Source organism: Rhinolophus hipposideros, assembly GCF_964194185.1.
Source record: "Rhinolophus hipposideros genome assembly, chromosome: 20".
NCBI lineage: Eukaryota > Metazoa > Chordata > Mammalia > Chiroptera > Rhinolophidae > Rhinolophus > Rhinolophus hipposideros.
Genome location: NC_138066.1, coordinates 19736698 through 19761132, shown reverse-complemented (window position 1 = coordinate 19761132; position 24435 = coordinate 19736698). Strand labels below are relative to the sequence as shown.

The following is a 24435-nucleotide window of genomic DNA, read 5'->3' as shown; positions in this document are numbered from 1 at the left end:
TCCACGAGCGTTTTCTGTGTGCCCACTCTATTTCAGGCACTGTGCTAGTCCCTGGGGGTTCATAGACCAAGAAGACAGTCTCGGGGAGCTCAGAGTCTCATCAGGCAACAGAACTCAGGGCAACAAATGAACCTTAGCAGACAGAGCTACATTGGAGGTGCCCGAGGGTCTGTCTGCTGGGCTGAGACGGAGCGGGTTTTGGTGGCAGCCTTGAGAAATGGGTGGAAGTTGCCTGGCAGGCAAGTTTACAGAAGAGCTATCTGAGCAAAGGCTTGGAGGCAGAGAAGAACTTAGGGTGGTCGGAGAAGTCACTCTGAGTTGATAAAATTAAGACAAGTTCTGACTGAAGAGAAAGGAACAGCCTCTCACAGAGCTGAGGAAATGGCATTCCAGGAAGACAAGGCTGGCGTGAATCCCCTGTGGTGGAGACAAGCTTGCTGCATGGAAGGAGAGTGTCTATTCCCTGGAGCGTAATGAGCAAGAGGAAGAATGGCAGGTGGTGGTGAAAGGGAGGAAGCAGCATGTTTTGCTCAGGGAACGAAATTCATGGATACAAACCAGCTAGAGCAAAAGTGGCTGAACAGTTGAGAAATGAATCTGTATGAGCCTGGGTCATGAAAGAACTTGTGTGCCAAGCCAAGGAACTTGGACTTGACCTGGAGAAAAGCCATTGGAACCAGGATGCAAGTGAGAGTAACCAGGTGGAAACTTCACTCTGAGGGGGGAGGTGAGATAGCAAGGGACCCCCTTATGAGGCCATTGTAATGGTCCTAGGGAAAAAGTGCTGGGGGCTTGATTTAAAGTAGAGGCATATGGGATGGAAAGGAGGGACGTTTCAGGAGCTATTCAACAGGTAAAACAGACTGGACATAGTGACCCAAGGAATGAGGGGTCAGAGCATGACGTGGAAGCAAGGGGACTCCAGGGTACAGGCTGGTTACTCTACCCAATGTGAGCACTTCACTTAGGAAATGGGCCTTCCGGGAAAACTGCAGACCGTTTAACTCTCGTGTACAGGCTCTGGCTGAAGCACTCTCCTCTTTCATCTCCGCTGCTCCTGGTCCAGCCCAGCCCAGGCCCCCAGGATCCCTGCCAGCCCCACCTTGACTGGCCCTGGGGCTATCACGCCAGCCCAGAGCCTCCAAGTCTTCTTAACAACTCTCCCTTTGATTCCAAGGGCCTCATTCCACCTACTCTTGGGTGAATGGGACCCGGGGGAACAGTCAGGCGGTTGCAGGCAACAGCCAATAAAGTAAAGTTGAAGGAGAGGGTACAAATCATACAAAGATGGTGGGCCACGGGTCTCCAGCTGTTGAGGGAGAGAGACCACGGTGGTGACGCAGGACAACTAGCTCTCCTCACAGTACAGTGACGACAAGCACCATGGAGTTATATTGACCTGGGTGCAAATTTATCTCCTCAGAGCCTCTGTTTCCTTATCTGTACCATGGGGATAATAATGGTACCTCTAGCACAGTTATTGTTCTAGGGTCTAACTAGGATAATGCATGGCACACGGTAGCACACAATGTTTCCTTTAATATTAAAAAGAGAGCAGGGGCTGGCCCGGTGGTTCAGGCGTTTGGAACACCGTGCTCCTAACGCCAAAGGCCACTGGTTCGATTCCCACATGGGCCAGTGGGCTGCGAGCTCTACAGCCAAGATTGTGAACAACGGCTGTCCCTGGAGCTGGGCTGCCGTGAGCAGCCGGAGGTTGGTGTGAGCTGCCGCGGCCTGCTGTGTGCTGCCATGAGTAGCCGGTGGCCAGCATGAGTGGCCAGCAGCCAGTGTGAGCGACCAGCAGCCAGCAAGAGCTGCCATGGGCTGCTGTGAGTGGCCGACCGACAACTGGAGACCGCCTGCCTCAGCCGGGGGCAGCGCAAGGCTCATAATACCAGCACGGGCCAGTGAGCTGTGTCCTACAACTAGACTGAGAAACAACGGCTTGAACTAGAGTGGGGAGTGGGACGGAGGCAGAAGAAGGGGGGGAAGAGAGCAGTATCCCTATTAATGAGAATGGATCCATTGGTCGTTGATCTCCCCCAACCGTGGACTCCCAGGAAGGATCTGGTCTTCCATCCCTGTCCACTTGTTGAGTAGCCCTCAAGTTTTATCATTGTCTTGACTTGGAGGCAAGAGCTCCACCGGGGCGCAGAACTGGAAGCCAGGGTGAGACACAGGTGGGGATAGGAGTGGCCCAACACCAGCCCAGCAGTGGAAGGAAACTAGCCTGCTTCACCACTGTGACACTCAGCCGCCGCTCTGGTGCTGGCTGACCAGTGGCATTTGGAAACGGCAGGTTGGTGTGGAGGGGTGGTCGGCATTGTATGCCACTCTTCTCCCTGGTCATCACCAGCCATGACTCAATGGGCAGTGCAGTACGTGCAGTGTTCCCTGAGCCCTTTCCAGAAGAATCTGCAATCTGAGCTCAGGGCTCGGCCTCTCAGACGTCACTTCAGTTGCTGGTCTTGCCACCACCTCCACAGTGATCCCGAGACTCCGCCCACCTGCCTTCTTCAGATACAGCTCATCCCAAGGGGCTGGAGACACTGAGCTCTAGGTTAATGGGAGACAGTGCTGCCTCCTTCTGAGCTCCCGCATATTGAGGAAGACAGAGAACTGCAGTTTGCTGACGGAAAGCCACCTGGGCCACCCACCCCACGCTCCCGCCTCCCAGCCAGCATGCAGCAGCATGAGTGGCGGCTTCCACACCCAGGATGTGTCATCACTCTCAGTGGCACCCACTAGAGGGCACTGGAGAGCAGGGTGAGAGCCCCAGCTGAAGCCCCTGGTGATAGCCACCAGTCATTGCACCACTCCTTTGGCCACCGCCAGTGCGCTAGCCGTTGTCAGCTGGAGGGCAGAGGCACCCTGGCCACCCCCCGGGCGACCAGAGCCACAGAAAATAAGTGTTTCAAGTACCCTCCCAAACAAGCCGGACGTATACAACACCAGACCCAAGAAGCGTTGCCAGATAAAATATAGGACACCTAGCTACCTTTGAATTTCAAATACACAACAAAGCATGTTTTCATATAAATATGGCCCGTAGGATATTTGGGACATACGTACAATAAAATGTATCTGTGGTGTATCCAAAATTCAAATTAACTCAGGCATCCTGTTTTGGTTATCGTTGTTGGTGTTTTGTTTGTTTTACTAACTCTGGCAAACCTAGATCCAGGTAAAGGGCCCAGGACACTCTGCCAGGTGTGGTTAAGAGAGGCACTGACCTCGCCCCCTGCCCCTCCCCCGGCCTCTAAGGATACAGGCGAGACTTCCATGGTAAGCTCTTTGTAATCCACCTGAAGCCCAGCCCAGGTGCCTAGGGGAAGAAGCCCTGAGATGCTCTGGCCCTGACACGCCGCCTGGAAACAAGCAATAGCTGAGAACCACACTTTATATGTATACTTTATTAGTGGGCTTGTCCTTCCCACTCCTGGGTCAGGAACCGAACCACATTTCGCAGCCTGCTGTGCATGGCCTGGTCCATCCCGAGAGGGTCCTAGAGGTCACAGCCATCCACCCAGTCTCTGAGGTCCTTGCCCTGGCAGTGCTGCCTCCAGGCCTCCCTGAGGATGGCAGATGGGGAAGAGGAGAGACCAAATCAGCGGCAGCCCTCCGTCTCTGCTCAGAGAAGAACAGGAAGGAGGTGGGGCTTCTAAACCAGAAGTGAGGTGAAGAAAAGAGCTAACGAGGAAAAGAGAGAAAAGTAAACTGCATTAACTAACAAAGAACCCACTAGAAGTTAAAAAAAAAAAAAGGAAAATAATGGCCCTTAAAAAGTCATCTATCTAGTCTCCTTATTTAACCAATGGAGACACACAGTAATTTGCTCAAGCCCACTGTCCACTCAGAAGTCAGTGGCAAAGACCTGGGGTCCTGGGGTCCAGAGACCCCGTCCAATGTTCTTTTCCTACACGGATGCTTCTGCTGACAGTGATGCCCCCTTCCTTGTGGACAGCCCTTTACAGTTTTCAAAGCCCTGCCACATTCATCACCCATTTCTCTGCCCCACCCCAGCAGCCCTATAAGGTACACTGGGCAGATATTATGTGCCCTATATTCCAAGTGAAAAACGGAGACTGAGATGCAACGTTACTTGACCAAGATCCACAGCTAGTAAATGACAGAGCTGCACACACATCCAATTCTCCTGGGTCTTTCACTTGTTATAATTATAATTTGTAGACTCTTCCAGGGCCATTACCTTGTTCCAGCATCCCTTTGGCATCTTGAGGAAGATAAGCAAGATCCTGGGGTCCTGGGGTCCCAGACTTTCATAACTAGTGTCCTCCATGACGTCAATGTCAGAGAGCCCAATGACCAGGAGTGCCCCTAAGGACCTGTAGTGCTCTATCAACCAAGAGTGAGCGACTGACCTCTTCGTGCTTCCATTAGACTGTGGGACCCTTGAGGGCAAAGACTTGGGTCTCAGCCATCTCTGAAGCTCAGTACCTAGCACGGAGCCTGGCACAGGCGAGTTCTCAATGCGTGCATGTGGAAAGAATAAATGGCACGCTTTCCACCTCCTGGGATCACTTCCTATTAGTCTCTCTCACCTCTAAGGAGTTCTACCTGCCACAAATTTACTCCCAGTGTACCAAAGAGAGTTGTTCTTTGATTTAACCCCAAAGGACCTGTTTCTTCCACACCAGCTGGTGCCCCCAAGGCCTTAAGCTCTTGGATTCCTGCATTTACCCTTCCTGATTTTATACTTATGCAAATGTCCTGCTGAGCCTGCCTCACTCCTGATCCAGTTCTTAGGGCTTCAACTGTTCTCAAACCAACATGTCTCCAAAGCTATGGCCATTGTCAAGGCCCACTTCGGACCTTGTCTCTGTTCACAATCATTTTCTCCTCCTCCTCTCCCTCACCTATCACCGGTCCCCAGCACGCCCTTATACCCAACCCTTCTCCTCTGTCCATCATCTGTGCAACTGTTCTATCTGGACCTTATATCTCCCTAGACTCCTGCAAAGGCTCCCCCACTGGTCCCCCTGCCTCGAGTGTCTCCCTAGACGTTCCGTGCCTTTCAAATTCCTTTGCCAGCCTTGTGAGTATCACATCTGTCTGTGGTTCTGGTTGCACCGGCCAGCCAGAGTGTTTCACCTTCCCCACATTCTCCCCCTGCTGCTCTCTCATCCAGAAATGTGAGTAAAGGGAGGTTGGAGACTAAGTGAAACTCGCATCAGAAGAGGCTGAGAAACTGCTGTGCCGCTGCCCCGGAGGTCCCTCAGTGAACCAAAGATCTAGTGTAACGCCCCATCGAAGCACATCCAATTCCGTCACCTGTAAGGGCGGCTTCCCATCTTGTGGGAAGGGGGTGGGGAAAGAGAAGGCTGGCAGGGTGAGGATCGGAGCGCTCACCCTGCTTCAAGCTGGGAATTTAGTATTTGATCTGTTGTACATGGGGGGCCTTCACATAAAAGTTACTTTTGATAAAGATACCACAGTTAAAAACACAAACGAAAAAGGTTTATTAGGCCCAGATCTAGTGGATTCATAGGCAGAGGAAGTTTGGAAGAGCCAGGCTTGGCTCCGTGACCTCCAGGAAATTGCTTATCCTCCCTGAAACTCAGTGTGTTATCTGTAAATACCTCCGTGGTAGTAATCCCTACCACCCAACATTGTGCGATTAGAGTGTGAGGCTTTGGAATGGTGCCTGGGATAAAGCAGGCACTCAGAAAAGTTAGTTTTCCTGCTGCCCTCCACCAGTCCTGCTCACGTCACCTGGCGGGGGCTCCAGCCCAAGCTACTCACCAGCTGCTCAGCCCCTGTGGCTGTTGAGCTATCTTCATGGCACAGATAATAGTGTCCTTGAGGTTAGGATTCAACAAATCTGGGGTGGGAGGCAGAGAAACACAATGAGGGAGCAGGGGCCTGAGCTGAATATACATGAAAGTCTCTCTCTCTCTCTCTCTCTCTCTCTCTCTCTCTCTCTCTCTCTCTCTCTCTCTCTCTCTCTCTCTCACACACACACACACATTCCTCCATCCTAAACCCAACACTGTCTCTTAACCCCTTTGAAAACACAGACATTAATTTATCACTTTCATCTCCTATCAGAAGCAACCCCCCGCCCCCAGTGCTCTAGCACTCAGGACAGTCTCCCATCTGGGACCCCAAATGAGATTTATACAGGATCCACCCTCATCACTTGCCCCATCCTGCTCTCCTTCGTAGGACCAGCAGGATGTGGGGGGACTCCCCATTCAAAGATAAAGGTAAAAGGAGTAAACAAAACCATGAAGAGCAAAGGCTGGTGCAGAGGCCTGGCCCCAGCCAGCGCTAGGCTCAGGCCCCGCCTACCGGAGCAGTACACCTGGCACCGGTTGGGGACATTTGGGTTACGATCTTTGCACCACTTCCGACTGCTAATCTGGAAGATGCCGTTGTTGGTGCTTCCGTCCGCTTCGTGATCCACAGCGGCTGTGTTGAAGCCACTTGTGAAATAGGCAAGACAGACCCCTGCATAGAGTGGAGACACCGGCTTAGGGGTCACATGATCAAGGCCAACCCAGACCAGAGCATGCAGCGTGCAGGCCCCACACGTTAGCTCCTTCAAGCCTCAGCTCCTGCTTAGAGGACATCGGGGCAGACGCCCTCCCACCCACTTGGGAGGACTTCAGGCCTCCCACCCGTAGGTCAGCAACCTTCCCGTTGTCTCTGTTCCACACATAATGGGGCCCAAGAAGTGTTTGTGGAATGAAGGAACAAGAGCTACATTTTCTGAGGCGAGCTGAGGAAGACACAGGTGGGACCTGTATAGAGGCCTAAAACTAGAGAAGAAAATAAGTCCAGGTGGGGCTGTGCTTGCAACTTCCTGAAACGCCCATCATTTTCAGAAGTTAACGGATTTGCTCAGTTTGCCCTAAACTTCAATGGGAATGTCTGGTCCTCATGCCAAGATTAAAATTAGAGTACTAAGCTATTCTGTTCCTTTGGCTCCTGACTTGAGCCGCGGTGAAAATGAAGGGACGGTTCTGATTTGGCTGTTGGTTGCCTGCCTATTGTGTATTTGACTCAGTGCTGGGGGTTCTCTATCAGCCATCTCATATAATCCTTGTTTTACAAATGAGAACTGAGGCTCAGAAAGCTCCTGAGGCCACAGCCCTTGAGTGAAAAGGAGGAGGGAGAGGCAGAGGGAAGGAGGAAGCGGTGCTGAGAAGGGGGTGAAGCCCGCCGGGGAGAGGGGTTCTCACAGTCAGCCAGGCTATAGCCCCGGTATCCCTCCAGGCCGAAATCCTGTAGCACTCTGGCCAGCTCGCAGCGACTATAGGCCTTGGCCTGGCCGGAGGTGAGCAGGCAGCTGAGCAGAGAGGCAAAGGCCACCAACATGGTCCCAGATGGGCACAGCCGCCTTCTGGGAGCCCAGCTCCTGGCTTCCATGCAGGCGGCAGAGGTGAAGCCCTCACCACACTGGCTCCGAGCTGGGCTTTGAGATGGCAGGAAGCTCAACAGCCCTGGTGGTCCTCTCAGACAGCTACCCCTTTGGAAGAAGAAGGAAGACAAGGCCAGGGCAATAGGGGGAAAGCACCAACACTGCCAGCCTGCTCCCTTGCAGCCCCGCTGATACATCTGCCATACCCCTGAGATCCAGGAGAGGGCTCTCTGTGGCCAGCCCCTCTCCCTTCCAATCTTGCTTGACACCACCCTGCCCCAGCAGCTGAGAGAAGAGGAGGGTAAATGGAGGAGAAAACAAACATATTTTAAGCTCCATACTTCATGCCAGGCATTATTGAATCCTGAGGCCGAAGATTTCACAGCTAGGAAGGGGCACACTTTGGACAGACACCAAAGTTTATGTGAATCTGAAGCCCCGTGGGGATATGGCCATGAGTGGATGTTCCCAGAGGAGATGGACCAAGCAGTGTCCTCCGTGTAAAATTAGTCCCTAGACCCAATTGCCAAGGAAACTCTCTTCTAGCACTAAGCCCCCCTCCTCTGGTCTGAACTGAAACGAGGTCCCCCAGAAAACTGCCACCTGCAGCCCTCTCAAATGGAGGCTGCTCTTTCCCCCCCACACAGGTTCCCAAGGCAGTCCTGAAACATGCCTCCACGCCCACAGCCCCTTCTAAACGATCACCTTGCAAAAGCGCCTCCTCCCGAAAAGCTCCCCTCATTTGTTTACCATTTTCTCACCTCCTGTTTGTTTTCAAACCCAGTGAAAGGTACTAGCTTCCCCTTTACCACTTGCTGCAATTGTTCTGCTTGGTCCAATGGACCGTTCTCAATGCTCTCACAGGAGCGCTCCACCCTGTAGACCACTGCACCTTGTTGAAACTCTTGCCTCTCTTTGCTTCCATGATGCTCCCCTCTCCCAGGTTCTCTCCTCCCTCTCAGGTTATTTCTTCTCTTTCTCCGCTGTGGAATCCACTTCTGCCCAGGTCTTAAATGCTGCCACGCTTTCCAGGCATTCCTACCCTCAGCCGTCTTCTCTTCCACAGCCAGATACGCCAGGGATAGCCCTGCTGTTAACTCCACCGACAGGCTGATGACTTTACATTACATCTTACCTCATGTGCAACTGCCACCTGGCTCTCTCCACCTGGAGATCCCCGTCATCTCCAACTACGTGTGCCTAACACAGAACTAATATTCCCACTGAAATCTGCTTCTTTACGTCTTCCCCTTCTCGGTTTAAAATATTCTCGTTTTTACACTCATAATGTTTTATCCAAACTAGGAATATGGATGTTATTCTTCAGTCATTCTCTTCATCACTGCGTCCTGCAACCATCCCCACCAATTCATCCCAAAGGGCTGTTGTTTTCCTTTCCCTACCCAAGCATCATCTTCCCCTCAGTGCAGACCACCGTCGTGGTTTGCTGACGCTCTCCTTGTGTCCAGTTCCTGGCCCTTCTTCCAAAGGACTCTATACGCATTTATCAGAATGACGTTCCAAAACAAAAAGCCTGTGACCCCCTTCGCTGGCCCCCTTCGTCACTGCTCCCAAGCATGATCTGCAGGGCCCCTCAGGACCCAGCCCTGCTAACCCCTCCCTCACTTCCCCTTTAAGTCCCAGGAATGCCATATTGTACACTCGGCAATCCTACCATCTAGAACAGAAAGTCTCTCCGTTTCTTTACATGGGTAACTCTCACTCATACTTCAACGGCCCCGTCAGAGATGAGTTCTCCAGCAAGGTTCTCCTGATAGCTCTCCCAACACTCCCAAAGCACCCTGTGCTGTCCCTCTGCCACACGAGACTGTAATATAGTATGTTAGTCTTTCCCACCACAAGGTAAACGTCCCAAGAATAATGGCTGTCTTATGTATCTTCATCTCCTAAGAGTCAAGCAGAATTGCTGATATGGAGTGGCAATTCTGTGGATGCTTCTTAACTGGAATTATACCGAGGTCATGACCCCGAGAGCGTGAGCCTTTCCCGTCAACGTGTGGGGAAAAGAAAGGGACGAAGACAATTAACCGTGCTGGGTTTTTAAAACCTGGCAGACCTTTTCTGGATGTTTTCCAGCTTAATCTCATTGAGTCCGCTCAACAGTTCAAGGTGGATAGGATTAATATCCCCAATTTATAGATGAAGAAACCAAGTTGACTGCTATACAGAGACTGGTTTTGATTTTTTTGTAGCAAAGTGACTTAAAAGCAATTTATCCTGAGTGTTTCACCGTAGGTCTACAGGTATAAGGAGTCAGGTCTGGTGATTCAGAGACCAGAAACCTTCCAGCATGGGCTTCTCTCTCTCTCTCTCTCTCTCTCTCTCTCTCTGTCTCTCTCTCTCTCTGTCTCTCTCTCTCTCTGTCTCTGTCTCTGTCTCTCTCTCTCTCTCTCTCTGAACTCATTGCTGTCCCAGCCCAGAATGCACCCCCATCTTTGATCACCATCTTTGTTTTTCCATGCCCCTCACTGTCCAACCAAGCCCAGGAACCTTAACAGCTGTAGGAAAATGGGGAAGGTGGCTCACTGATCAGGTGTTGTTCCCACCAAAGCTGACACAGCGGTTATAGTGGCAGCGGCAGAAGGGACCCAGAACGCTGCTTCAGCTCAGGACACCCTCCATGATACTGCCAGGTCTCCAGGCACCAAACTTTAAGAGAATGATTGGAGAGGGCCTTCTGGAACTCCCCAGGTCTGTGAGCTCATCTTCTAGAACCATCTCTCACCCACTGAGCTTTGACTAGCCCCCTTGAACCTCTCAATTTCAAGGCCTGGAGACATACTAGGAGTATCTAAGTCCAACTCCTCTTGCCCAAGTCTACACACACACACACACACACACACACACACATACACACACACACGATACTTTGAAGGATGAAACTTCTCTTTCCAACAGATCCTTCAGGTGGTTACCCAGTGATGATGGCGGTTGCCCACTGCCTTCCCAGGCAGCCCATCTCACTATCGAACTCCGTTGACTGGCAGCAATTTCTTCTTTAATGCCACAAAATAACCCCTTTCTCCATCTGGATGATGAGTGTTCATTGTGAACAAGCCTGGAATAAAGACGATACTGTCAACCCTACAGCTTGAGAGACAGAGACGTGATATGGAAGAGAATGGGACACCCACGTCTATGCTCCACAGGGGCCTCTGCCTGGGAGCCATGTGGCACGGCAGGTAGAGCACAGCCTTTGGAGTCAGGCTGACGTGGGCACAAACACAGGCGCTGGTGACGACGAGCTGGGTGACCCAGAAAAAGTGGCTTAACTTCTGTTTCCTCAGTTCTCAAGTGGGAATGCCAATACCTGAAACACCTTTATAGATGCTTCGTGCTTAGTACTTAAAGTATAGTGCTTAGTACATAGGCACAATTACTACTGAGCGCAGAGCACAGCCCTAGCGTGTTAGGTTGCTCCCCAGACCAACCAGGCTAGGACTGAGGGTTGGTGCAACAGCACATCAGGATTTCTTTTCTTTCTTTTCATTTTTTAAAAAAATTTTATTGTGGCACACACACTTAACATGAGCTCTACCCTCAACAAATTTTAAAGTGTACAATACAGTCCCATTGACTATAGGTACAGTGTACGGCAGATCTCCATAGCGTATTCATTTTGCTTAACTGAAAATTTATGCTCTTGGATGAGTCACTCCCCAGTTCTGTCCCCCCTCCAGCCCCTGGCAACCACCATTCCAATCTTTGATTCTATGGACTTGACTATTTTAAATACCTCACATAAATGGAATCATATTGTATTTATCGTTCTGTGACCAGCTTATTTCACTTCACATAATGTCCTCAAGGGTCATCCTTGTTGTTGCGTATCGCAGAATTCCTTCTTTTTAAAAGCTGACTAATATACCGTTGTGTGTATACAATACAAGTATAGTTTCTTTATGCATTCTTCTGTCAGTGAACATGGGGCTGTTTGTACATCTTGGCTATCGTGAATAATGCTGCAATGAACCGGGGAATGCTACTATCGCCTCGAGATCCTGATTTTAATTATTTTTGGATAAATATCCAGAAGTGGGATTGCTGGATTATAGGGTAGTTCTATTTTTGATGTTTTGAGGAGTCTCCACTCAGTTTTCCATAGTGGCTGCACCATTTTGTATTCCCACCAACAGTGTGCAAGTGTTCCAATTTCTCCACATCCTCACCAATTCTTATTGTCCTTTAGAGATCATATATATATATATATATATATATATATATATATATATATATGAAATGGCCATCCCAACAGGAGTGAGGTGACGTTTCACTGTGGTTTTGATTTGCATTTCCCCAATGATTAGTGATGTTAAGCACTTTTTTTCATATACCTGTTAGCCATTCGCAGGCCTTCTTTGGAAAAATGTTTATTCAGCATCAGTATTTCTTAAAAGCTCCCTAGATGACTCGAGCATGTAGCCAGGCTTGAACTTTTGTTCAAGGGAAAGAGCTCTGTACTCGAGTTAGAAAACCCTGAGTTCAAGGTTTTGCTCTACCCTGGACTGGCTATTTAGTCTTGACAAGTTAACTTCCATTTCCTCATGAGAGGCGTGAACCTGTTCTGCCCACTGGAACCATGGTACTTAAATGTCCCTTAGACTCATTTTGCTCCTCTGTACAATGGAAATAATCCTCCCTTGCTGACTCAATGCATGTAGACTCTTACCACTTAGATCAGTGCATTTCAGCTATTGTTTTTATTGTCTGGCCCTCGGTGGTGATTCTGTCTGTCTGAGTTTTGGGGTTTTTACTGCATCGGCCCACTTTTACCATTTTATTGCTTCTTTTTATTGAGTAATCTTTCAGCTTCTTTTATTTTATTGCGTGTTTTATTATTTCCCCCCTGACTCTCACTTTTAAACGGGGAATAAGAAACAGCAGCTCAAAAGGAACAGTTATGAGGGCAGACATGGCCCCAGTTGGGATCGGCCGGTCTTTACTGCTCAGCTGAGCTCTGCACGAGTCTTCCTTGCTTCCCCACGGCGAGCTTGGATTCTTGACTACTTCCTAGCAGAGATCCTCCAGCAGCCCCCTTCAGGCTTAAGTTCATCAGCAGCCTCTCTTACATTTCTGGTATTATAATACATTTCTAAAGTCCTGGCGACAACTTTAGAAAAAAGAAAAAAATACTGATGCTTGTGCCTGCCCCCACCCCACCGCCAGCAAATTACATCAACATCTCTGGAGGTAGGACCCAGACATTAGTATTTTTTTTTCAACGCTTCCAGGTGATTCCAAAGTGCTACCAGGGCTGAGAACCACTGTTCTAACCAAACTTGATAGTTGCCTAAACGTGTGCCCATGTTTTGTAAACTAGCACATTTTATACGCTATTATATAAGTCAAACACAGCCTTTCGGCTCCAACTCTCCGGCTAGGTTCCAGTCTTCCTTAAAGCACCACTGACGCTTGACTCCCTCCCCTGGGCTCGTTGGGCCGAGTTAGGAACCCCCTACACCCTTGCACAGAATCTAATGCTAATCTGTAATCTCAGCATCTATCACACTCTATCAGTAGCTTCTTTATCGCTCTCACCAGACTAGGAGATGCCTGATGTGTGTGCCAGGTCTATTTTCACACGGTCAAGAATAATATAAAAAAATACTATGTAAAGAAATAAGGAAATGAGCGGCCAGATGGCTCGGTTGCTTAGAGCCCAAGCTCTGAACAACAGGGTTGCTGGTTCAATTCCCACATGGGCCAGTGAGCTGCGCCCTCCACAACTAGATTGAAGACAACGAGCTGCCACTGAGCTGCCCGAGGGGCGGCCGGATGGCTCAGTTGGTTAGAGCGCAAGCTCTCAACAACAAGGTTGCCAGTTCAACTCCCGCATGGGATGGTGGGCTGCGCCCCCTGCAACTAAAGACTGAAAACGGCGACTGGACTTGGAGCTGAGCTGCGCCCTCCACAACTAGATTGAAGGACAACGACTTGGAGCTGATGGGCCCTAAAAAGACACACTGTTCCCCAACATTCCCCAATAAAAAAATTTTAAAAAAAAAATTTAAAAAAAAATAAGGGAATGAATGAAAATCACCTGGCTGGTGGATTCAGGAAAGCGTTAGCCCAGAGGACTCCACCAGGAGAGCACCGAGTCTGGTCCCACAGAATGTGCTAGGGTCAGTACGGACAATGCAAAAATGAGTCCTTCTCTGGCTGCAAGTAGGGAGAGCCTGGAGCTCCTAGAGGAGGACCTGCTCCCCTGATCCATTCCAAACATAGTACATTGAAAACAGACTTAACCTCTTCTCGATAACGTGTGTCCCTGTGTTTTCATCACTGATCATGTACTGTGGCTGTGATTGCAAGGCATTGTTGTCAGGAGGTCTGAGGCATGTGAAGTCAGTCATCCCTCACTAAATAGTCTCACACCAGCACATTCTTTTAGTTTTGTGTCTGCTTCATTATTCTGTCTCCCTCCCACTGATAGTCAATTGTACGTGTCCACTTGAATGGGCCACAGGGTGCCCGGATAGTTGGTCAAACATTCTGGGAGTTTCTGTGAGGGTGTTTCTGGATAAGATTAACATTTTTAATTGAAACATACTTGACATATAATGTGTAAATTTAAGGTGGACAACATGTTAATTTGATACATTTATATATAGTGATATGATTGCCATCGTAGGGATAAGTAGCACCTCGCTCATGTTATAGAATTATTTTTAGTGGTTGGAATAATTAAGTTCTAATCTCTTAACAAGTTTGATGATTATAATACAATACTGTCGTCTATAGTTACTATACTGTGCATTAGATGAGATTAACATTTAAATCAGGGGATGGCCCGGTGGCTCAGGCAGTTGGAGCTCCAAGCTCCTAACTCCGAAGGCTGCCGGTTCGATTCCCACATGGGCCAGTGGGCTCTCAACCACAGGGTTGACAGTTCAATTCCTCTAGTCCCGCAAGGGATGGTGGGCTGTGCCCCTGCAACTAAAATTGAACACGGCACCTTGAGCTGAGCTGCCGCTGAGCTCCTGGATGGCTCAGTTGGTTGGAGCGCGTCCTCTCAACCACAAGGTTGCCGGTTCGACTCCCACAAGGGATAGTGGGCTGTGCCCCCTGGAACTAACAATGGCAACTGGACCTGGAGCTGAGCTGTACCCTTTACAACTAAGATTGAAAGGACAATAACTTGACTTGGAAAAAGTCCTGGAAGTACACACTGTTCCCTTATAAAGTTCTGTTCCCCTTCCCCAATAAAATCTTAAAAAAAAAAAAAAAAACATTTAAATCAATAGATTGAGTAAAGCATCACCCTTGCTATCGTGGGTGGGCCTCGTCCAATCGGTTGAAGGCCTGAATAGAACAAAAAGTCTGACCCTCCTTGATTAAAAGGGAATTCCTCCTGCCTGACCATGTTCATGCTGAGACATCAGCTTTTTTCCTTGCCTGTGGACTCAGTCTAAAACATCAGCTCTTCCTGGGTCTTCAGCCTGCCAGCCTTTGGACTAGAACTACAACATTGATTGTCTTGGGTCTCCAGCTTACCAATTCGCCCTGCTAATTTGGGAACTTGGCCATCTACATAATTGCCCAAGCCTCATAAATTTTATATATATATATATCCACTCTTCTAGCCAAACTATTTATACTTCTATGTGTGTGTACACATGTCCTTTTAATTCTGTTTCTCTGGAGAACCCTGACTGATACACTCCTTGTGTGAAGTTGGTAGAAAATCATTTAACAGTCATCCGATTCCTCAATCCACATTATGGCCTACTTTGCCCGGGTGCCACTACAGGCTGACATTCTTCCCTCCTTTCTTAGGACTTGTGGCTTCTACAGTACAGAGCAGCTGGCTGAGCGAAGCCAGACCTGGGCTGGAGTCCTGACGTCACAAACTCACCAGCTCTGTGACATTGGTGGGTAGTTAGCAACGCTGAGCCTCCATGTGCTCACTTGGAAAATGAAAGGAACTGCTACTCGGGGGTTATTGAGGGGATTCATGAGATAATGGGCAAAGCATCTTACACAAAGCCTGGCACCAAGCAGACACTCCATAAAAGGCAGTTTTTAATGATTGGTATATTGGGAAAGATGAAACCAAGTAACCAAATTGAGAACTGCACTTGAAATGTCAAAAAAAAAAAAAAGGCTTTGAGTAAAAGGGCCTGAAGGATATTGCAAAAGAAAAACATGAGTTTGTTTTAAGCAGTCAGAGGCCTTTTCTTATCCAAGTTTGTGCTATGTTGGCCCTTGCTGAAGTCACAAGATCTCTGGATAAGCAGGGAATTACTCTACTAGCATTCATCTTCTTGGACTTGAATCCTAGGGATTTGCTCTCAGGGAAACCGACACAACTTAAACAAAAAGGAAAAGCATCCATCTTGGAAAAAGTGATCGCTCACTCCTGTCACACTCTGCCCTCCCCATTCTGATGTCCTTCAGAGGTCAAAAATGGTTCTTCCATATATGTCACCACTCTGTTTGGTGCTGTCGGCGTAACTTATCTGGGACTGCACTCGTTTCCTAACTGGTCTCTCTACATCCAAAGGACAGAGCTGAATACAACATTCCCCATTTTTAAGCCTTTCAGTGGATCTCTACCACTTGAAGGGCTAGTTCAGCCAATTCATTTCAGCAGCCAAATATTCCTCCGTAGTCCCTCCTCTCCCCACCCCTCCAGCCTCACCACCCAGCACCTTTCCTCCTGCACGTCACCCCCTGGGCTTCCGCAGTTCTGAAATACCAACGCTTCCCCAAACTTACCTGCCTAAAATCTCCTCATTGGGCACCAGAGAACTCCATTTCATCCTTCAAAATCAACCTAGCATTGCAACTTTTACAGAAAGTATTACTCCAACACTCTCTACCTCCTGAATCCTCTAATCTTTCTTGTTGTCCCAGCACCTTGAGTTTTTCCCAGTCACAGGACTACCACGTGACACTATAATTTATGGTACACATGACTGTAGCCCTGTCTATGGGCTCTTCCAAAAGAAGGAGTATGGTGTATTTATCTGTGTGTTCCCTTGATCTATTAATGATAAGGTGCATAGAAGGCACTGAATAAAGGTGAGGTGCATATGTTTAAAAACACAATGATAGGGTGGGACGTGGTATCCAAGTGGTTAAGGCGAGGGAGTGCTAAACTTACACTGATTGGGGAGAGAGGGAGATGAATGTGATACTCAAGGGATAGCACAAGGCAGATTTGGTTGGGGCCTAAACAGTTCTGTATCTTGACGAGAGGCGGGTACACAAATCTACACGTGTTATAAAGCAGCATAAAACTAGCATAAAACTACACACATACACTGTGACAATGTTGATGCCCTGATTTTGATATTATATTACAGTTATGCAAGATGTGACCACTGGGGGAAACCAGAGGAAGGGTACGTGGGATCCCCCTCTATGTTTGCGCCTTTCTGTGAACCTACAATTATTTGAAAATAAAAATCTTCTTTAAAAGGAAACATCCGCAGGCTAAGTGTACGGTTCTGACTAATAATCAGAAACAAAGGGCAGTCTACTTTGGAATTTTTCTCAAAGTCTAATTTAAGATTAGACTTAGAATTAGAATTAGAATTTTTCTCAAAGTCTAATTTAAGATTACTTAAAACTGACTGGCTAGAGGGTGAGTGATTAGAACATAAGCATAACCCAGATGTGCTTCACCATCTCGTTTATTTAGAGCTGTAACTCGTTTCTGCTCTAAACGCCTTCAACCACTGCCTAAGTGGTTAGAACCCTGAGTAGAATGAATCAGGGCAATGCAGCTCTGGGAGCTGAACAAGGTCACCTGCGATGAAACACCTGAGAAAAACATAAAGCTTCTGTTACACTATCTGACCACACAGAAAGAGGCTGAATGGAAGGGGGAAAGTGCAGGCCTGACCCACGACTTTGGGAAGCCACGGACCTGAAAATCTGAGTCCACATCTTCTGAGCAACTTGGAAACCCTCACAAGCTGGAGATGCTAAAAACCAAGCCTACCAGTAAACGGACACCTTCAAAAGCTTTGGGCCTCTACAAATCCAAGGCCTCCAAAATCCTGAGACTCCTAGCAACCAGGACGGGCTAACACCCTGATTACTTCAAGATCCTGTTGCCCTAGGAGCCCCCGAACCCTTAATAACTGAGGTCTCTAATAACTTGAGGCCTTTGAGAAGCATGAGGCCTTTAATAGATTGAAAAACTGAATAACCTGGGCCTTCTAACAACCCGGGACTTATAATAAACTCAGACTCTTAGCAACCCAGGTTCCCTAGCAACCTGGAGACTCTAATTACCAGCGACTCCTAGCAACCAGAAAGATTGCACAACCTGAGGGCCCAGCATACATCCTACCCTGGACGGAGACCGTCTCTCCCTGTGCGGTGACTACACACTGAATCTTGAGAGTCAAGTGTGATCTAAAGAGATAAAGGCATGGGGTGGCCCAGTGGCTCAGGTGGTTGGAGCGCTGTGCTCCTAACACCGAGGTAACGGGTTCGATTCCCACATGGGCCAGTGTGCTGCGCCCTCTACAGCTAAGATTGTGAACAACAGCTTTCCCTAGAGCTGGGCTGCCCGGAGCAGCGGGAGGTTGGTGTGGGCTGCTGTGGGCTGCTGTGGGCTGCTGTGGGCTGCTGTGGGCTGCTGTGGGCTGCTGTGGGCTGCTGTGTGCTGCCGTGGGCTACTGTGTGCCACCATGAGCAGCCAGCAGCCAGCGAGAGCAGCGGTGAGTGGCAACCAACTGCCGGGGGGACTGCCGGGGGGCAGGGGGAGGGTAAAGCTCATAATACCAGCATGGGCCAGGGAGTGGTGTCCTACTCAACTAGACTGAGAAACACCGGCTTGAACCCAAGTGGGGGGAGGAGGCAGAAGAAAGGGGGGAGGGAAGAGATAGAGGCAGAAGACTTGTGTTTAGTGTTCTGCTTTTCCCACTTACTAACTGCATATCCTTTGGCTTAATCTCCCTATCAGTCCTTACATATAAAATGAGAATGATAATTATATCTAGCTCATAAAGTAATTATGAGAATCAGGTAAGAAGGCTTATGGGAAAGCATTTTAACAGCGATACATAGGCAAGTTGCCGTTTCTGACTGTACCCTCTCTCTCCCATCTCAATACCCACCATATTCTATCGTCTACTTTCAAAACGTCTTCCCCATACGTTCTAGCTCTGTCACAACCACCAAAGCCTCAGGTTTCTCCACTTCATTGTCTACATTGCCACCAGTTATCTTTCCAGCACACAAGTCCTATCATGTCACTTTTGCCTAGAGGCTTTCACTGGCTCCCTTGTTCTTGGAGTCAAGTTCAAACTCTTTAGCACCGTACTTAAACTCTTCATGATCAGGCCCTATCTTTCTGGTTTCATCTTCAGACACTCTCCCAACCCCCACTTCCTTTGCTTACTCCTAATACAAACCTGAGAGGTAGGTATTATCATCTCAGTTTCACAGATAAAGAAGCTAAAAGAAGTAACTTAACCAGGTTACCGAAGCAGTGATTTGAAACCAAGTCTGACTCTAAAACCCAAGTTCTCTGACTGTAAAGCCCTTGGACACTTCCAAAACGGTGATTCTGCTTCTCGGAAGGTTCCGAAAATGTGATTCTCTGGCTCCTCTCTTAAAGAACCAACTTTGGTCTTATCCCAAAGTCCCTCCACCATATTTTGTGGGAGCCACTGGACAACATTCAGCTTTGGTGGAGACTGGAGACTTGCCACCACGGGACACTTTCCTTGTACACAAAATTATAAACACCGTGCGTCAGACCGAGGAGATTGTTCAGACCATGCCCAGTGATACTTCACCTGTGGCCTATCTCATTTTGCTGTATGGCTCATGGTATAATTTTAGGAGATAAACAGTTAGAAACCTACGTACGTCCTTGTTGTTTCTCCTCAAAAAGGCTCAGTTATTAACATTTTAGTGGCTAAAGTCATTTTTATTAATATCATTCCTGTTAATGGAACAGGTCATTCGGAGTTTTAAGAATATACATTTTCTAGACGGGAGGGGGTTGAGGGATGGGTGAGAAAGGTGAAAGGATTTGGAAGTACAAATTGATAGTTACAAAGTCATGGGGAGGTGAAATACCGTATGAAGAGTATAGCCAATAATGTGGTAAAATCTCTGTATAGTGTCAGATGGGCACTAGACTTACTGGGGGATCACTTCATAGATAATATAAATTCCTGACCACGATGCTGTGCACCTAAAACTAATATAAAATAATATTGACTGTCAACTATAATGTCAAAATATATAGTCACAGGATGCAAAGTACAACATAGGGAATATAGTCAATGGCATTATAATAACCATGTACCGTGTCAGAGGAATAATAGACTGGTTGAGGTTATCACTTTGTGAGGTGTGTAAATGTCTAATCAGGACGTAGTTTTGTACACCTGAAGCTAACAATAAAAAATGCACATTGAAAAAAAGAATACACTATATATAGTTACAAGAAGTGGAGTACAGCATTAGGAATAGAGACAGTGGAAATGTAATGGCTCTGTGCAATGTCAGAAGGGTAGTAGATGGGGGTTGGGGAGTTATCACTGTGTGAGGGATATCAATGATAAATGTCTATTACATTGTTTTGTATACCTGAAACTAATAAAAAAAATTTTAAAAAAAGAAATATACATTTTCCTCCATAAGACTCAATAAAGCTCCTCTCATTTTGAATTGAATTAAATATGACCTGTAAACACCTTTATTTGCTGTTTGATTCTCAAGGTTGGGGGTGTGAAGAGGCAGATGGGGACAGTGGGATGATGGCTCAGGACTGGTGCAGTCAACGTCCTCATTTTATGAATGTAGGGACACAGCTCCCCATAAAGAAAGCAAATTGCTCCAGGGCCCACAGCAAGCAAGTTTCAGGGCAGGGACCAGATCTAACTTTCCAGTGCATTCCTCTTGTAATGAACAATGAGTACATAGGATGAGCCCTCTGGCATTGTTCATGGCCCAGAGCACAAACTGGGAGCTCCCTCTGATGAGTGTAAGAGAAATCATACTTGGCTCTATGAGGAGTGTGTTCAACCCTCTGAATGCCTCAGTCTTCTTCTGTGAGGGCACTGCTCTGTACCTCCTAGGTCTGGCTTTCATGCTGTGTTCCCTCTGGCACCTTCCCTGAGAGCTGTTCTCTCCAGGCTGAGGTCAGGGACCCCAGCAAAGCTCTCCCAAGGGGCTGGGGGGTTGGGAGGAAAGGCTTTCTCTCCTGTGCACACGCAAAAACAATATCCCTCCCAAACTGCAAGGGAGAGTCATGCTGTTCAATGCTCCTGGGGGTGATTTTGTCCCCTAGAGGACACTTAGCAATGTCTGAAGATATTTTTTGGATACCACAACTGGGGGAGAGGACTGCTACTGGCATTTGGTGAGTAGAAGTCAGGGATGTTGATAAACACCCTATCATGCATAGGACGGCCTCCTAAAACAAAGAATTATTCCATCTTAAGTGTCAGTAGCACCAAGGTCGAAAACCCTAACATGCGGCATAAGGAGTTTCTGTCTGGTTTCCTCTCTGCTCCTATCTTCTGTGTGAGATTGAAGGAGCCATCTCATCTCTGGCCTACATTCAGTTTCCTGACCTGTAAAACGAAACATTGTAGTTTGGTTTGAGGCTCTAGGGCCCCTCCTAACACTACCATCCTCCAGCTAAGCTTCCTAGTCACCTGTCTGTTGATTTTTCTTATGGGATTTTGAGCCTCCATACACAAAAAAGAGAGTAACTTTGCCTCCACTTCTTCAACCACATCTCGTCTGGGAATCATTATTCCTGCTTCACCATTCCTACACTGGAAGTAACCTTACACGTAGTCAGTGCTTAATAAACATTTGTCTTTTTTTTTTGGAAAACAATCATCATGGGTCAGCAGAGGGGAAAATTTCAAAGGAACTGGGATTTAGTGAAAAGTATCCTCATTCAACAGCCACCAAGGCAGAGGTACTTTTGAGACAAGAACATCCCATTTTTCCCGAACATTCTGAGAGACGGCTATGGATCCTGCGCTTTGCAGGCAGCCTAGTGAAGTGGAAAGAACGTGGGCTTGGCAGATCCACGGGCTTGTATTTGGGCCTCTGACCCATCTTAAGGAGAAATGTTTCTGTCAGAAAGAGAAAAAAAAAGTTTCCACTGGAAGAATCATTTCAACAGCTCTGGCATTGTGGGGTGGGAGTTACAGAGCTTTGATGCCAAGTCTGGCCTGAGTGCAAAGCCCTCCGCTGCCATGCCCTCCGGGGTGACCTACTTGTCAATATGCAGGATAACAATACAAACGAATTAGGAGCCTTTCAAGGGAGGGAAAACATCCAGTAAGTGTTTAATAAGTGTTAGTTCTCATTGCTAGTATGTGCTAAGAGCCCCAGATGGGGCTAACATGTGTTGCCTGCCTAGGCGCAGTTGCATTCTTGTTTAAGATTTCCATGAGAAATCACAAACATTGTCAAACCTCCTTATGTTTCCCTGAGAAAGATGTTTACACACACACACACACACACACACACACACACACACATCTATTTTACATACAGAAAAACTCACATAGGACGTTTGGCTAAGGTGAAGATCTGACGGATGGAGCATATACACTTGTGTTTTTTAAACCCCAGTATCTTCTCCCTCCCTCCACCGCACCCCCAAGGACCCTTGAGTCAGAGCAAGCTGAGATGACTGCTCTGGACTGATCAAAGTAGGAAGGCATCATTCTACCCCTGAGCCTTGGTAAAGAAAGCAGTCTTGTAAATCAGGATCTGCCCCATGGTGAAGCCAAGACCATCTTTTATTGATTAAAGTTCAACTAGGATGTAGATAAGTTAAACTATGCAGAGACCTGACATTCTGAAATGCCAAGTCCTAAGGCTAAATGTCTAAAACCAATCACTCAAAATACAAAGAGATGCAACTCCTGAGGAATAATCAAGAGCCTCAGCTGCTCCACTGGCTAGAATCAGATCACCAGCCTCATGGAGGGGGGGGGGGAGGGGAGTCTGCAAAGGAGCTCAGAACCCACGCTGCTTAAAACAGAGTCCTGCAAACATGCACAGAGGTCCTGGGATGATCAGGCAGCCCTGTGACGTCCCACGTGTGTGTTCCTACTTCATGGGAGCATGGAGAGAGTCAGGCTTGGTCAAAGAGACAGACAGACAGGGAGACAGAGGATACAGAAGGGGACAGTGGTTCCCTCATGAGAAAGTGAGGCAAACAGCAGCAACCCAGTTCTGGTTCTTTAAACAGTCTAAGTAAGAAGTGGAAACTTGCTCTTCTCCAGATTAAGCCTTCCTTTCTCCAGAGAAGGTGGCTTTAATTATCATTCAATTTCCTCATCCAAAGAAGCCAATTTATACAAAGGCAATTGAGTTATTCCAGAAATTTTGTCTGATTATATTATCAAAAGAATTCAACTCTTGGAACTAAAAAGCAGCCACTTCTTTTGCGTCTAGGACAAGGGGTTGAAAACAAGTCAGGTTAGACATCAGGACAGGATTTGAGAGGGGGAGAATATCAGCTCCAGGGCTGGCCTCTGGAGAAGGCGTCCCTGAAGACTCTAGGTGCTAAGCTTGAAAGGTGAAGCAAGCTCAAGGGGAAAGCAGCAAATGTCAGGACAGCTGTTCTGGCTGAGATAAGCATCCAGCCAAAGCCACATGTATGGAAGTCAATCTGGAAAATCCGTCCATCTGGGGCAAGACTTCACCAGCCAGTGGACATGGAAGAGAACAGGTATGTGACCCTATTTTGTTGCTCACTGTCTTCTCAGTGCCTAACTCAGAGATTGGTACATAATAGGTGCTTAACAAATACTTGTGGAACAAATGCCTGCAAAACAAATCCCCTATAGACATCAAATTCATTCACCCTCTCCTTGCCTCCACCCTCCTACCCTATAGTCATGAGAGGAAGACACTGCCTCTCTGGTGATGGCCCAGGCTGTTTTTTCTTGAACCACTAATTTGAAGTGGGTGCCAAGAACAAAAGTACAGACGCTGTCAAGTTGTAAAGGGCAAGAATAGTGGAGAAATCTAATAGAAGGAAGTAGCAAACATGGAGCTAGATCTTCTGATTCAGCTCCGGGGGCAGCGCTTGCGAAGAGTAAATGTGCTGCTGCCAAAGCCAGTGGGCCTGGCAACAGGAGCCTTCTGGGCTTGTCCCCACTGCTTCATGGGGAGAGGCAGAGGTAGGTGGACCTCCCTTCCTGGTCTGGCCAGAGGCATCGGATAAAGGCCTGTATAGCGCAATCCTGCAAGCCAGAAGTGGGGTGTAACCTGGCCTATCACCTGAGCAGCTTAAGTCACTGCATGGGCTTCTCCCGCAGCCAATGGGGGAGCAAAGAAGTAGAGAGGCCACTCGGGATGGGGCTGGCCTGTGTCTCAGTCCTGGAAACAGCAATCAGGCTGCCTGCCCATAAGGCGCTGCTGAGACAGTGGTGGAAAAACCATAATTATAAGTCACCGTGCCCCTGACAGAAGACTGATGACCTGAGAGCCAGCTGTTCACAGCACGGGGATCTCCTGCACCTGAGTCAGAGGCAGGGAAGGCGTAGGAGTTGCAGCAATGCAGGCCGGTGGAGATGAGCCACGGGAAAAACCAGGGGCGTTTTTTGTCGTGGCGTCTGGCTTTGCAGCCAGGCATGGCCTGAGGCACCGCTTTACACCTCCTCTCTAGGGGACGCCCTTTCTGGACCACACGCAGAAACCCATCCGTCCGAGAGCATCTGCTCCTGCGTAAGCCAGGCTTGAGATGCCTGGGTCCTGCAGGAGGCAGTGCTCCACGGCATCTCCTGAGAGAGGAGTGATTAGCAAATGATAGTCCATGAAGCGTGGGGGACTCTGCAGAGACGTCCCACGAGGCACTGCCCATCGCACCCCCCTGCTGCAATCAGAGCAGCTTCCCTCTTCTCTATATTATGTATTAAAATTCAACATCAGGTGAGACAGAAAGTAGAATGGTGGAGAGGGGAATAAGGAGTTATTGTTTAATGGGCACAAAGTTTCAGCGTGGGAAGATGAGAAAGGTCTGGAGATGGATGGCCGTGATGGTTACACCACTACGTGAATGTACTTGTCACGCAGGG

At 48.1% G+C, this 24435-nt stretch overlaps 1 protein-coding gene across 1 annotated transcript; it reads right to left on the bottom strand.

Annotated features, from left to right (window-relative positions):
• Nucleotides 1-3505: 3505 nt before the first annotated feature.
• On the bottom strand, nucleotides 3506-7440 carry SPACA3 (sperm acrosome associated 3; the record flags this gene model as incomplete). The annotated part of the gene is made up of 4 exons (XM_081028522.1): nucleotides 7206-7440; nucleotides 6313-6471; nucleotides 5764-5842; nucleotides 3506-3572 (listed from the first exon to the last, which is right to left on the bottom strand). Exons 1-4 carry the CDS (start codon nucleotides 7390-7392, stop codon nucleotides 3506-3508), a joined length of 492 nt encoding a protein of 163 aa, XP_080884648.1. The 5' UTR covers nucleotides 7393-7440.
• Nucleotides 7441-24435: the final 16995 nt, after the last annotated feature.